The following is a 14,704-nucleotide window of genomic DNA, read 5'->3' on the forward strand; positions in this document are numbered from 1 at the left end:
AATTGGTCTCATCAGTGATTCCACCTGTTCCAAAGCATCTATGGGATTCATCTATGGGATTCATTCTTAAAAGCAGAGCATCAGAAACGTTAGGAGCAGCAACACCACAAAGCCCAGTCTTTTTGTGTAATCCCAGGACTGAGGAAGCCATTTACCCAAGCACCAGCCAAACTGTGAATTAGAAGCCTGCCTTTACCTTGCTCACCTGAGAGTGAGTGAAGCCCAGTGCCAGCTCAGAGCTCAGCAGGTTCTGAGTGTTTTTCGTCAGAAGGACTCAGTCCAGAGGGCAGAAAGGAAAATGGAGCAGGAATATTTCTACCTGAAACATTCATTTCAAAACATTTCAACATTTAATGTCAAGATTGACCAACTTCCAAGCATTTGAAGCCATGCAGAAAGCCAAGTGCAACAAGAATTGGCGGTGTAAACCTGTAAGGTGTATGCTTTAAATAAATGTAAATAGATTTTGATAGAAAACCCTACATAGGGAAAGACTTAGGGGTAGGATTGGTACATACGACTGAAAATGCAGATAGCCAATATGGATTATATTTAGGATAGAGCAATGAAAGTCATTTAAACTCTTCTGCCATGTCACAGATAGATTTCTGATTTTTGCCTACTGAATACCACACACTTTTATCTTAAAGATCTGATGCTGGTGTTTGTCAGATATTTTTCAAGAAGCATGAGAAATAACTTGTTTGATTTTCCTTATTTGCTGTGAATTGATAAAGAGATATTTTTCTGGTGCGATGTCAGTTAGCAAGTAGAAGAGTTTAAAATCCAGTTCCCTGTGCACCCTGAGGCAGCAACAGATTCTAATACTTTACCAATTTCTTGCCAGATGGAAATTCCTGCTGCTAACCTTGTGAACAAGTACATCGCCGCTCAGGGTCCCCTGCCGCATACCTGTGCACAGTTTTGGCAGGTCGTCTGGGATCAGAAGTTGTCACTCATCGTCATGTTGACGACTCTCACAGAGCGAGGGCGGGTAAGTAGCTTGATATCCAATTCAGCTGTGTGCAGTGTCACATCCTGCTCTGTGGAACATGAATCTCAGCCCTGGGAAGGGTCTTCACTGTCTCCTGGTCCAGCCCGTATGTGACCCTAAGTCTCCTCTACAGAGCAACCAATAGACACCCCTAGTGACAGGAAGCTCAGCCCTCCTCTTCCCCATTCCCAGCTTGGATCCATTACAACAGGCCAGAAGGCACTTCTCCTAGCCTTACTTCATGTGCCCCAGATCCCCTGCCGTGACGGGCCTTGCCCATTCAGCACAAGCGCTGGTCCTGAAAGAGCAATGTGTGTGCCAGGTTAACAGTGGCCTTTGTAAAAAGGGGAAATTGCATCACTGTGCCATTTTCCATAGAATCCATTCGGGCAGCTTGGCACTGTCCCTGTCTTGTCTGTCTGCACTTCTCTTTTCCCTGTAAAGTTGACTCTGCCTTTTCAGCAGGAAGTCATTCTTCTCCTCAGAGAAAAGGGAGTGCCCCCAGGAATGGTCTGTTGTCTTAGGGCTGATGACAACACTAAAGGTTGGTTGCACTGGATAGCAGCCCCCTTCTTTCCCTCGTTCTGCTTCTTCCAGCTTGGGAGAAAAGGCCCTTTCTGTGATCCAGGAGGCCTCAGCTTCCTCCAGCCACTCCTATGGCTGCTGCCTGCCAGCTCTGTGCTGCTGGCAGCCCTTCTCTTTTGTTGATGTCCACTCTACACCTGAGCTCATCTGCGGTCTCGCTTGTGACCTAGAGGGTTTGTTTCCCAGCCCTTTCTTTCTCACTGAAGCCATTCCAGCTGCTTTGTCAGTTTCCTGCATTAGAGATTCCCATCTCCTCTGAGGTCTAGCATTCCCTTCGCTATCTCTGGCCCTGGAACTTAACCTCCCCTGTTTATCCATTGGTAGAAACCTGTTCTTCTGAAATCCAGGGTGCATGTTTCCTCTCTCTCCTGTTGCAAACTCTTGGATGACAGGATGACCTCAGCCCTTTATCCTGAAGACCCTAACCCGCCCGCGTCTCCACCCACCAGTTCTTCCAGATTAGGAGTCCATCACTCCAGGCAGCAGCTTTGCACCTTTCTCTGAGAGATGAAACTTTCAGCATCTCCCATTTGTTTTCTCCCATACCATGCATTTAGTAGAGTGGGACTCCCAGCAGGTGTGCAGCTGGCTGGAGTCCACCCCCACTCACCAACCTCGCTGTACTGCTCTCAGGTCTGCAAGTGCAGAGAGAGCCTCCTTTGAAGCCTCATATCCCCAGCAGTCAATGGGATACTCCCTCACGAGATACTTGATTTCTCCCTTTTAAAATTCCTACCCAAAATGTTTTTCTTTGTGCTCTCCCTTAAGGCTCATGGGTTTCTTCTTAGAAACATTGCAATTGAATAAGTTATTCTCCCTCACTTTCCATCAGAGATGTTTCTTTTGGAGAGAAATATCATTTTTTACAACTATATGTGAATAATACAGGTACTCTTCCTGGCCCACTGGCTGTCAGAGGCAGGGGCATTGAGGTCAGGGGAGGTGTTTGAGTTCAGCACCACCACTTTCCACTGTTTAACCTTACACAGGGCTCTAAGCCTCAGTTTCCTCGTCACTAGAAAGGTGGTGGTAATGCCTGTCTCCTGGGATTGTTTTGAGAATTAAGAATGAGCTACCCTGGGCTGGCTGCCCCTCCCGTAGTGGGTGCTCCACATGGCATAGTGAGTCCGGATCCTGGCCCCCTTGTCTCACAGGGCCAGAGGCAGATAGGTTTGCTGCTCTGGGCAACATTAGGGAACCCTGGGTTGCCATGAGGATCATGTGAGGTGATAGGAAGAGGTTTGAGGCAGCACAAAGCTCTATAAACCTCCTTGCTCTTGTTATCTGTTAAACACACTGTTTGATAAAATGTGCACTTAGGCAACGAGGCTCTTCGACAGAGGACTGATCTCTGAGTCAGGTTTCATCAGGCCCCATGGTTGGTTCAGCAAATGGATCTAGGCACTGATTCCTTCCACCTCCTGAACCCAGACCCATCTGCTCATTCGTTGATAGGACACATCTACCTAAGTGTCCTCACATACAAGGTGCCTGAAGCTGAAGCTGTCAGCCATGCACCTGCACCCAGGTGGTCCACGCCCTGAGCTCACCATCCTGGCCAGAGGCATCCATCTGCCCAGTCACCCGAGCCAGGAACCTGGAATCGGTCTTACCCCTCCCTTCTCTTCACTTCCCACATCCACTCACCGTGGTCTGCCACCGCCAGTCTCCCCTCTGTTCCCCAAACCCCCACCTTCTCTCAGAGCTTTTGCATTTTTCTTCCAGGAGCAGCAGCAGCAGCCTCCTTAGTGGCTTCCTGGCCTAGAGGCTCCCCCAGCCCCTGTCTGGTCCATCCATTGGCACGGCTTTCCGCGATACCTTTCCAGAGGGTTGCCTGGTCCTTCCATTTCCCTGCTCAGACCCTCTGGTGGCTCCTCAGGTGCACTAAGTAAAGTCTCACCTTGAGACTGACTTGTACCTTCTGTGCAAGTGTATTGTACTGTCTGTCGTTCCCTGGGTACACCACGTGCCTCTTTACCTCTTGACCATACGTGTCCCATTCCTTCTGCCTGAATGATCTATCCTTGCCTTGCCAACCTGTGAAGAGCCTCGTGCTTCAATACTGAGATCTCGGCCGGGCGCGGTGGCTCAAGCCTGTAATCCCAGCACTTTGGGAGGCCGAGACGGGTGGATCACGAGGTCAGGAGATCGAGACCATCCTGGCTAACACGGTGAAACCCCGTCTCTACTAAAAATACAAAAAACTAGCCGGGCGAGGTGGCGGGCGCCTGTAGTCCCAGCTACTCGGGAGGCTGAGGCAGGAGAATGGCATAAACCCGGGAGGCAGAGCTTGCAGTGAGCTGAGATCTGGCCACTGCACTCCAGCCCAGGCGACACAGCAAGACTCCATCTCAAAAAAAAAAAAAAAAAAAATACTGAGATCTCCATCCCCTCTCTCCGGGACATTGCCTCCTCCTCTGTGAGCCACCTGTGTCTCTGACTTCCCTCTTTCTTTCCTTTTCACCACATTCCCCCCACACCGATTCGAGAGCACCTTGAGGACGGTGCCACATCGTGTCTAATTCATCTCTGCATCCCCAGCGATGTCTATTGACTAAGTGAGCAAGAAAGCAAACTTTTCACCATGAGGCCTTCTAAATTTGACCCATGACTCCCTTTAAACCCTATCTGGTCCATCTTCCTGAGATAGTGCTCGGTCTCCTCCTTTGGCATGTTATCCATCTTTAGAAACCTGTTCTTCTGAAATCCAGGATGCATATTTCCTTCCTCTCCTGTTACATACCCTTGGATGACCAGATGACCCGAGCCCTTTATCCCTAAGTTCCTATCTCATCCTCATCACCACCCAGCAGTTCTTCTGGATTAGGAGCTGGTCACTCCAAGTGAGCAGGTTTGTCCCTTTCTCTGAGAGCTGAAATTTTCAGGATGTCCCATTTGTGCTCACCCATATCATGCGTTTAGTAGAGCAGGACTTACAGCAGGCATATGGCTTGTCTTCCACCCAGCTTGCGGCTTGCTCCCTCTGGTCTAGAAAGACACATCCTTTCAGAAGCCATCTCCCTGGTCACCTTTCCCTTCTGGAAGCCTCTTCTGGAAACCACACTTGGGGCCTGGAAAATGAGAAACAGGCCCCACTCAGGCCTGCGAATCCCTGAGGTCGGAGCATTCTGAGTTCTTCTGGCAGCATCTGCCCAGGGTCTCGTTGCCAGCAGCATGTTGCCGGCCTCCCAGCTTCAGTGACCTTCGTTGTCCATTGATGCTTCTCAAGAAGTGCTTCTTCCCTCCCTACATACGCTCAGCTTTGCATATGTTACTGTTTAATTTAACCACAGCCCTAGGAAGGTGCATTTTCTTGTCATTCCAGAGTATTATCAGCCTGGCTAAGGGCTCACAGGCCTGTTGTGTCATTCTAGCTCTGCCCCAGTTCTCTCTGTGTGATCTGGCACACATTGATTCATTCTCTGAGCCTCAGTTTACTCATCTGCAAAACAGAGACAATCATAGTACCTACCTCATAGGGTTGTTTTGAAGCCAAGGTAAAGCCATATTCATGAAAGGCACCATTCAGTGCTTAGCATCTACAGTTCTGAAGATATGAGGCTTCAGCATCATCACCCCTCATTGCAGCAGCATTAATGTGGAGACTGAGGCCCAAAAAAGTTAAGTAATTTGCCCGAGATCACTAACCAAATATGTTTAGTAGAATTTATTAACCAAGGTTGAAACTCAGGATTTCCATAGACTTGTTCTTTCCACTGCACCCCCAATTTTTTCAGATCCAAATTGAGCTGCAATCTGTATTTGGTCAGAGGTAAAGAGAGAGTCTAGTACTGGTCAGATTCACTGTGGAATAAGGGAAACCTCTCTGGCAGTACAGATATTCGTAGTTCTGCCTTGCATAGGTTGATCTCGTCAGAGAATATCTTCCCTGCAGTTATCTTGTGGGCAGGACCATTGGGAGCCTACAGGGCAGGGATTTATCCTTCCTGTGCAGATGAGGATGTGAGAGAGAACTTGTGTCTGTCAACTCTGCCTTGGGCCCCACAGCCCTTAACCCCTCATGTCTAAGCAAAGTCACAAAATGGCTACTAGCCGAAATTACCCATGTTTAAGGTTTCCAAGTAAATTCTTAACTCCAGCTTTCTGATGGCATACTTTAATTTCAAGTATTCAGTGTGACATTTGAAAGTAAGAATAGAGAGGCTGTTTCCCAACAAATTGCACATGTCTTTTGGTTATACCACTTTTCCACCATGAACAAATGTAATTCTTACTTAAGTTGCTATAACCACATACAGGCTTGGGGGAAAATGCTTGTTTAATAAGTTAGGATCTAAATGACAAAAGGATCTATGATGGGATGGACAGCCTAGCCCTGAAGTTTGCTTAGAAGCCAGAGGCAGGTGCTAAGATGGCTTATAGGACAAGCTGCAGGTTTTAGAAGCGGGGATAGAAATTGGGGAGGGTGGTGGGATCAGCCCATCTGTGGGGATAGCACAGCCATATTGAAAGACACTGGGGTGCCATAGGAAGAGTGCTGGCCTGCATCACTGCAGCCCCATGGCCTTGGGCAAGTCACTTAATCCCGAGTAGCCCTGGGTTCCTTGTCTGCTGTGTGGGATATCACCTCTTTAGGGCATCACCTAAGAAAGCCTTCAGGGGCTTCGGAGACACTTCTCCAGTGAGAAAGGTATTCATCTCGATTTGGGAGTCCCTTAATCTGGGTTTTTGTGGAACCTCATCACTCTTACTCAAGCTGGTATATAACCCATGACAGCAGCAGAAGTAATGGCCACCCCTGGCCTGCCCCCCACAGCGGCTAAGCTCTGCACACCCATGCCAGCCGCCTCACCAGCATTGAGGCAGGAGCCATCTCCATCTTTCTGGTGGAAAACAGGAAAATCAGAGAGGTTAAGCAACTGTTTCGACATCATCTGGCTGACAAATGGAGGAGGAAAGGATCCCAGCGGAGTTGTGTGTGACACCAGATGTGTGCCCTTAACTGCCATGCCTGGAGGCCTCCCCCTCAAAAGGGTGGGGAGGATGGTGGAGGAAGGGTGCAGGATGAGGGGCCGTTGGAGGCGGGGAGGGGCATGAGGGGCTGCGGTCGGGGAGGGTAGAGAGGTTGCTCACAGGCCAAGGTCCTGCATCTGAGGCCACTGGTGCTGAAGACGCTGCGTCTCTCGTCCTCCTCCTCCAGGCTGCAGCCTGGGGCTGAGTGGAGACCTATGGCCTGGTCCCTGGCAGGCTGCCCCCACCCCGCCCTGAGAAACAGCTGATGGACTTGGCTGAGTTTGTTTTCTCCCATCAGCTCTCTCGGGTGTGCATGAGAGGATGCCTAACCTGTCCGCCTGTCCAGGGTTAACTGCTTGCATGGACACCCCACAGAGGGAGCTCACATATACTCTCGGTGGTTCCTTACAGACCAAATGTCACCAGTACTGGCCGGATCCCCCCGACGTCATGGACTACGGCAGCTTTCACATCCAGTGTCAGTCAGAGGACTGCACCATTGCCTATGTGTCCCGAGAAATGCTGGTCACAAACACCCAGGTGAGCCGCAGCCTGAGGGGCACAGTGGAGGGGCAGGTGTTGAATCAGCGGCTGCTGTCATTTCAGGTGGTCACGCTTCTAGCTGTGTCCTCTGTTTCCACCTGGTGTCAGTAAGCGCGCAAGACTGCCCATCAAACAGCTGAGGCCCAGAGTTCATAGTGGCCCTAGTCACAACAGGCAGGAGGTGCAAACAGCCCAGCATCCATCGACGGAGGAATGGATAAACCGCACATGGTCTGTCCATACAATGGAATATGATTCAGCCTTTAAACGGAAGGAGATTCTGACCCCTGCTACAACATAGGGCAACTTTGAGTGTATTATGCTAAGTGAAATAAGCCAGACATAGAAAGACACATACTGTAGGATTCGACTTCTGTGAAGTGCCTAGAGTAGTCCATAGAGACAGAAAGTAGAACGGCGGTTGCCAAGGGCTTGGGGAAGGAGGAGAAAGGAGATCTATGGACATTATGCCATATGGCATAATGAGTGCGGGGTTTATGTTTGTGGGATATTTTAAAGTTCTGGAAATAGGTAATGGTGATGGCTGTACAGCATTGCAAGTATTCTCAGTGCCGCTGAACTGTACATTTACATGTGGTTACAGTGGTAAGCCTCATGTTAGTGTATTTTGCCACAGTTGGAAAAAAACAAAAACAAAAAAAAAACAGTGAGCATGTGTGGCCCCTAATGGCAAGTACCATAGGAGCAAATGGAGGAGATCTGGGCAGAAGTGATCAAGGAAGGCAGCCCTGCAGGACAGGCCCACAGCGGAGCCTGAGAGGGGATGGGGATCTTTGGGGAAGGAGGGAAGGAATTGCTAGTGGCCACAGCGGGGCTGTGCACAGAGGGAGAAAGCATCAGGAGACAGGGCCACCCTTGTGTCTGGGTTGGGGCTGGGTCCTCATGCTGACCACCAGGATGGGCTCACCAAGGCCACTGCGTCTCCCACAGACCGGAGAAGAACACACAGTGACACATCTCCAGTACGTCGCGTGGCCTGACCACGGTGTGCCCGATGACTCCTCTGACTTTCTGGAATTTGTAAACTATGTGAGGTCTCTGAGAGTGGACAGCGAGCCCGTCCTAGTTCACTGCAGGTATGGCGCTTGCTGTTTTGTTAGGTTTGGAATCCTTTCCCCGTTGGAAAAGGCCTGAAGAGAATTGGCAGGCGCCAGACCCACCCTACATCCCACAAAATAGTGTGCCCTTACAAACCTCTGTTGACTGTGGTTCTTCACCATTTCAAAAGTGATTTGGAATTTTATGAAATCCTAACTTTGTGAATGTAGCACAGAACTGAAGAAGAAAGTCCCCTCACACACCTTTCTCCTGTCCTTCTGTCAGCTGACCTTTGTCATAGGTGTGTGTGAGAAAGAGAGTGGGTTTGGCACTTCACAGTGGCCCTCTTTCCACTGCCTGCTAGGCCCCAGCCTCGGATGTGTGAGGATAGGCTGTCTCAGCCTGTTTGAGAGCACACCCTGAGTGTGTGTTTTGTCTTCTCAAAGGCTAGGGGAGGAAAGTCCCTTTGGAGTCAGTGGGGAACTGCTCGCTGGGCCACGCGAAGAAAAGGCTACTCAGTCAAATCCCAAGTCTCTCTTCTGTCCCCTCTCCAGTGCTGGAATAGGTCGAACCGGTGTGTTGGTCACTATGGAAACAGCCATGTGCCTAACTGAGAGGAACCTGCCCGTTTACCCACTGGATATTGTCCGAAAAATGCGAGACCAGCGCGCCATGATGGTGCAGACATCAGTGAGTAGAAATCCAGTAATAACAGTGGCTGGCGCTTTCTGAGCACTTACACCAGGCAGGCCTGAGAGAAGGGCTTTGTGAGTCAACAGACTGCAGCTCAGGGGGACTGAATCACTTGCCCAAGGTCACAGATCTTATCAGCGGCTACAGCCCACACCCATCTCACCTCTGAGCTCTGCTGCCTCTGTGGTTTATTTCCTGCCAGCCCGTCTGTCAGGGAACAGCCCTGGTTGCATTCTGTATCATTGAACAATTATTTGTCCATCACCCCCCCCAGCCACCTAGACCTGGGTACCCCTTTTGGCTCAGTGGATGTTGCATATGACCCTACTTTGAGCTCTGGCCCACTCGTGTGGTGCTTGAGTAGCTGCAGTGTCCTCCACGGGCAGGACAGAGCTCAAAGTAGGGTCATGTGCAACATCCTCTTGTCCTCAAGAGGAACTCTTGGGGATTTCCCCTGGAATTGCAAGCGGGGCAGTGAAGCGGTGTGGAAAGAGCATGATTAAGGCCGCACCACAAATGGAACAACCTTTGCATAAGTCCTGAACCTTTCTCCAAGCTTCAGCTTCCCTGTGCAAAATGGGGACCATCCCACATTCATCCATTCATTCATTCATTCATTCATTTGACAAAGAATGGTGCAGAGACTGAAGCTTGTATCTAGTAGGAGAACTGGATTAGTCTATGCTAAGTGTCAGCAGCAATGAGGGAAGTTGAGGGCTGTCTGAGAACATGGTGGAAGAGTTACCTAAAGCAGGATTGGAAGGTCTAAGAAGGCTTCCTAGAGAAGTGGCCTCTCTGGCAAAACCCCCAGGATACGTGAGGAGTTAGCAAAGAAAGGAGCAGGAGCTGTATGTTCCAACCAGCTGTGTCTCTTCACTGGCTGTGGACAAAGTTTATAAGATTTCCCTGATAGATCTTAAGCTTTGGTAGTGTTATATTAGTTTGTACCCAGAAAATCTTAAGAGAAAAAAAATCGGCTTATGTTATTAGGGCCATTCTCTGCCTTGTTTTTTGCTATGGAAGACCTCGTGACTGGTTAAAAAGAAAAAAGTTCATCATCCTGGAAGATTTTCCCAGCTGGAAGCCAGGCACGGTGACTCACGCCTGTAATCCCAGCACTTTGGCAGGCTGAGGGAGGTGGATCACTTGAGATCAGGAGTTCGAGACCAACCTGGCTAACATAGCGAAACCCCATCTCTACTGAAAATACAAAAATTAGCCAGGCATGGTGGCATGTGTCCATAGTCCCAGCCACTTGGGAGGCTGAGGCAGGAGAATTGCTTGAGCCTGGGAGGTGGAGGTTGCAGTGAGCCAAGATTACGCCACTGCACTCCAGCCTGAGTGACAGAACAAGACTCGGTCTCAAAAACTAGATAGATCGATGGATAGATAGATAGATAGATATTGATTGACTTTCCTAGCCGGAGAATGAATGAATAGATAGATAGATAGATAGATAGATAGATAGATAGATAGATATTGATTGACTTTCCTAGCCAGAGAAGCTCAGACTAAATGCTTTTTTGCCCCCCTGTATACTTTGCTATAATATGTTTCTTAGGTATTTGCTAATATAAATAAGTGTATCCTGCAGAGCCTCTTTCAGTGGCTCTGCTTTGTAAAACAATCCAGACTCCTTACCCCAGCACAAGGTGCCCACAACTAGGTCCCAGCCCACCTGGGCAACCCCTCCTCCTCCACATGCCCAGGTGTTGAGTCCAAGAGCAGGCTCACTGACCCCATTTCTCAAAATGGGCTCTTACTGGGGCTTCCACACTTCCACTTACAAGAATGGCCACCCTGCAGGGACCTTTGCTCCTTCCCAACTCCCCCGGACTGCCAGTTCCTCCCTCTGTCATGTTTCCATGACACTTTGTCCATCTCTCTCTGGGAGTGCCCCCTCCCCGCGTCATAATGGAACTAGGGCTTCACAGGTGTACCTGGCCTGTGGCCCAGAGTTGGCGCTCAGGGAATGTTTACAAATGCTGCAAAAGACCCACCGGTACAGGGTGGGAGGCAGCATTTCCTGGAGCTACAGGACTTGACAGCTTTGTTTTCTTTTCCAGAGCCAGTACAAGTTTGTGTGTGAAGCGATTCTTCGTGTGTATGAAGAAGGTTTAGTCCAAATGCTGGATCCTAGTTAAGACAACTGTGAAAACGTTCATTCCTCTTTCCCAAGGGCATCCTCCTTGAGAGAGGAGGACAGACCTCTCTGGAAGCAGCAAGAGGAACCAGTAGCTGTGGGAAGGGAATGGGCACCTCTGAACCCAGGCACTTTAAACTTCTATAGAAAAGATACCGTGTACATAGGAACTGGTGTAGATAAGCATGCAATTATGGCATCATGTAGGCCTGTATTTCTATGGAAAGATACAAAAGGGATCTCAGTTTGAGGCCTGTCCTAATGCCTTCTTCCCTAACGTCACCACACACACCCCTGTCGGCATCCTGGAGCAATTGAGACGGGACACCCACAGAGCTGTTGACCTCCCAGCAACAAGATGGTGTGGTTATCTCGGGTTGTTTGGATGTTTTGTTTGTTTCTATGTGTCATACTGTAAGGGCTGAGCTTTCTGTGCTTCTAGGTGGAGCTGAAACAGTTCAGATTCACCTGCCCCGATGCTAAGGAAACCCTGACGAATGTACTAGATGGCAGGGTGCTGGGGGTCAGGCTGAATGCTGAGCAACACCTCTCTGCCCTCCCTCCCTTTGTCCCATCTCCCAGCGACTTCCAATATTCATGTTTCTGAGAATCGTGTCCCTCTTCAGGTTCCCTCTTGGTGTCTGACCTGGATTAGTAATGTGCATTCAGGTGAATTTTCAGCTGAGGCTCTGAGAACTGGGACTCTCAGTGTGTTCTGGTCATCTTGTGGCTTAGTTGTAGAAGCAGGTGTGTCTCTTGCCTCTGCTTGCCTCCTACTGCACACTCAGCACCCACGACTGGAATCACCGACTACTGAATCTCCTACATGTATTGCTGCTACTTCAAGCTCCTCCACTTGAAACCTTATGATTTTCCCAAGGGGAGATGGGACAGTGTCATCTAAATATTCCGAATGTTTGGCCTTCTGAGAAAAGAGCTTCTAGTAATTGAACCATGGGAAACGCAGCTTCTGGAGGGTTGGCCACGCGGGTGTATACGTGTGTGTGCCCAGGGGTGAGTGTTTCTCAGGATTCCTAACGATTCAAATTACCGTTGAGTATATATAAAGAATGAATCTCTGTATAGAAGAACAAATGTGTGCATTCACCCCCAGTCACAATGGTCTCCATTGCATTTCAAAGGAGAGGATCAGACTATCTGAATATAAACACAATCTGATGTTAATTTATTCTAAGAACACCATCATTTTGATTGTCCTAAAGAATTCTGCCTTTGTGAATACTGTGTTAAATTTCTTAAAATTTGTGACAGGATTGTAGCAAATTATTATTTAAGGAAAATAAATTGCATAAACATTTAATGTGGTATTTTTAAACAGCGGTTTTTATGTACTCAGAAGAGGAAGTTAAGCCAGGTTCTTAATGGTATTTATAGAAAAGATGTTTTCATATTATAATGCACATAAATGAAGCCATTTTGATATTCAGCAAATTCGGTGCCAGTTGAATAGTTTGCTGGTGGCAAGACAGATAAAGACCTATATAGGGGTTCTTTATCTCCAGAGCTAGCATATTTACTTGCATGCTTTCTGTCTTTTCCACATGGATGTTTTACTGCTAAGTGGCAGAGGTGGAAGGGAGATGTCACACAGTACCATAACCCCATACTGAAAACAAGAAACCACCAGAAAGTTTGCAGCTAAGGGGCAGGGGATTCAGTTCCTGCACCCACTCAGCACTACTTGCAGGCCTGGTCACTTAGAAGCTCTACCTCTCTTTCATTATCTGTAAAATAAAAACAATACTTAGGACTTTAGTTTGAACGTGAGAATTGAATAAGATCATGCTATTCATGTGACTTTTTATCACCTGGAACAGCAACAGACACTGCTGTGGGTGAGTTACTTAGAAAAATTTACTTATCAGTGATTAGCCTAAAAACACATCAGTCAAAAGGAGAATCCACTGGGTTTTTGTTTCTCTTCTTAGAGACAGGGTCTCACTGTCACCCAAGCTGGAGTACAGTGGCATGATCATTGTTCACTGCAGCATCAAATTCCTGGGCTCAAACAACCCTTGCACCTCAGCGTAGCCGGGACTATAGGCACTTGCCACCTCACCCGGTTCTTTTTGTTTTTTTGTAGAGACAGGAACTTGATGTGTTGCCTGGACTGGTCTCAAACTCCTTGGCCTCAAGCGATCTTCCCACCTCAGCCTCCAAAACTGTTGGGATTATAGGCGTGAGCCACTGCGCCCAGCCTAACTGGGTTTTTATGAGAGGAAAATGGAAAATGCTCTTCTAGAAGAGAGAAAACAAGAGCACAAAATAATCTGGACTCCCAAAAATTCTCTCAGCAAAGCTCCAAGAAAGGGGAGGGTGGAGGGAACACTGGCATAAATTTAAATGCCATTAGGATATTTAGCAAATCATTACTGTTTGGTAAAAATGCATCGTCACCCTGTGTGCAAAATACTTGCAAAGTAGTCTAAATGTCTTTGGAGATGGGTGTTTTACTGTTTTTTTAAAAACCAAATTGTTTATTATGGTTTCAGAAATGTGGCCATGATGGTCACATAAATTTCTAAAAAGCCTACCAGAGGTTGCAAGCAGTCTTTTCTGCCACTGGGCAGGCCAGCAGTTCAGACTCAGCAGAGGTTGCCGGGAACAAAATCCAGGAAATACTGGGAAGAACAAGACAAGAGAATTATCTAAAAGAGCAAACAACATAAGTAAATCCTGTAGCTATTACCAATTAAAATCCATAGTTCAAGATTCCTGTTTCACTACCTTATATACTTAAGCAATTATACTTAAGCCTTTTTTTAGTCCTAAGTGAAGAACTTCATCAGAATCAGGATAAATATTTTGCCTGGGAAATTTGGCTGGATATGAATGGAGAAGACATTTACATCCTACGTTCTGGCACTTTCTGAAAGATCTAATTAAACTCCACGTTGATGTGCCAATTTAATCAAGACGAGAGATCCCTGCTGGTGTCACCCTCTAGAACCCACACTTGGTGTTCTGACTTTCCAGAAGAAAAATTGCAACTCAGTTTGGTTAGGGGGCAGTGGTTGGATCACACACTTGTACTAGTCTTTCGTTTTCGACCACAGTAATTCATATTTAAATACGCTTTTAGATTAGTTTGGACACTCGCTGCTGTGTTGCTACTTGACTTTTTTTTTTTTTTTTCCCTTTGTCCCTCAGAAATGAGCATTTGAGGGCAAGCGAAAAAGACCTCTTTATCCTTGAGAGGCAATAGAGAGGCAGCAGACATGGGGGAAGACTATGAGAGGCAGGGCTTGGGTCTAGATCTGGACTTAGTCAAGATATGTTGCCCTCAACCCTGAGTTTTCTTAGATGTAAAAAGGGAAGGTTGGGCTGGGCTAGTGAGGTCAAGACTTGCCATTCTGGGAGCCTGATATTCCAGAGAATCAAAATTAATACTAAACCAAAGCTTTATGGCTGCTACAAAGACATGTCACATTTCTGTGACTTGTCACCAAGAGGTTGTCCCTCAGACTTTGGCGCTGTTAAATGCAAAGACAAGGATGGCCGCCCCCTCGTTCTTGCTTGTTGACCTCAGCTGAGAGCAGTCTCGGTAAAGATGGCAAAGATTCGGTGACCTCCGACCGGGGACCAAATGCTTGAGAGTCTGATGGCCGGGCTGGGCCACGATTCTCATAGCTCTCATTCTGTTTGGAGCAACCAAAGGATTTGTGTGAAGTTATTTGGAAAAGGATCTTAAC

General features: G+C 47.9%; 1 protein-coding gene across 29 annotated transcripts in view; it reads left to right on the plus strand.

The window, feature by feature from the left end:
• The window catches only part of PTPN3 (protein tyrosine phosphatase non-receptor type 3), a 122,430-nt gene extending 110,118 nt beyond the window's left edge, over positions 1-12,312 (plus strand). For all 29 annotated transcript variants that reach the window (XM_077968358.1, XM_077968353.1, XM_077968350.1 and 26 more), the window contains 5 exons: positions 848-994; positions 6,965-7,093; positions 8,048-8,193; positions 8,710-8,845; positions 10,915-12,312. In XM_077968358.1, coding sequence (XP_077824484.1) covers positions 848-994; positions 6,965-7,093; positions 8,048-8,193; positions 8,710-8,845; positions 10,915-10,992 — 636 coding nt within the window. In that variant the 3' untranslated portion in view covers positions 10,993-12,312. The remainder of the gene's footprint in view (positions 1-847; positions 995-6,964; positions 7,094-8,047; positions 8,194-8,709; positions 8,846-10,914) is intronic.
• Positions 12,313-14,704: the final 2,392 nt, after the last annotated feature.

The sequence above is a fragment of the Macaca mulatta genome, chromosome 15, assembly GCF_049350105.2.
Source record: "Macaca mulatta isolate MMU2019108-1 chromosome 15, T2T-MMU8v2.0, whole genome shotgun sequence".
Classification (NCBI taxonomy): Eukaryota; Metazoa; Chordata; class Mammalia; order Primates; family Cercopithecidae; genus Macaca; species Macaca mulatta.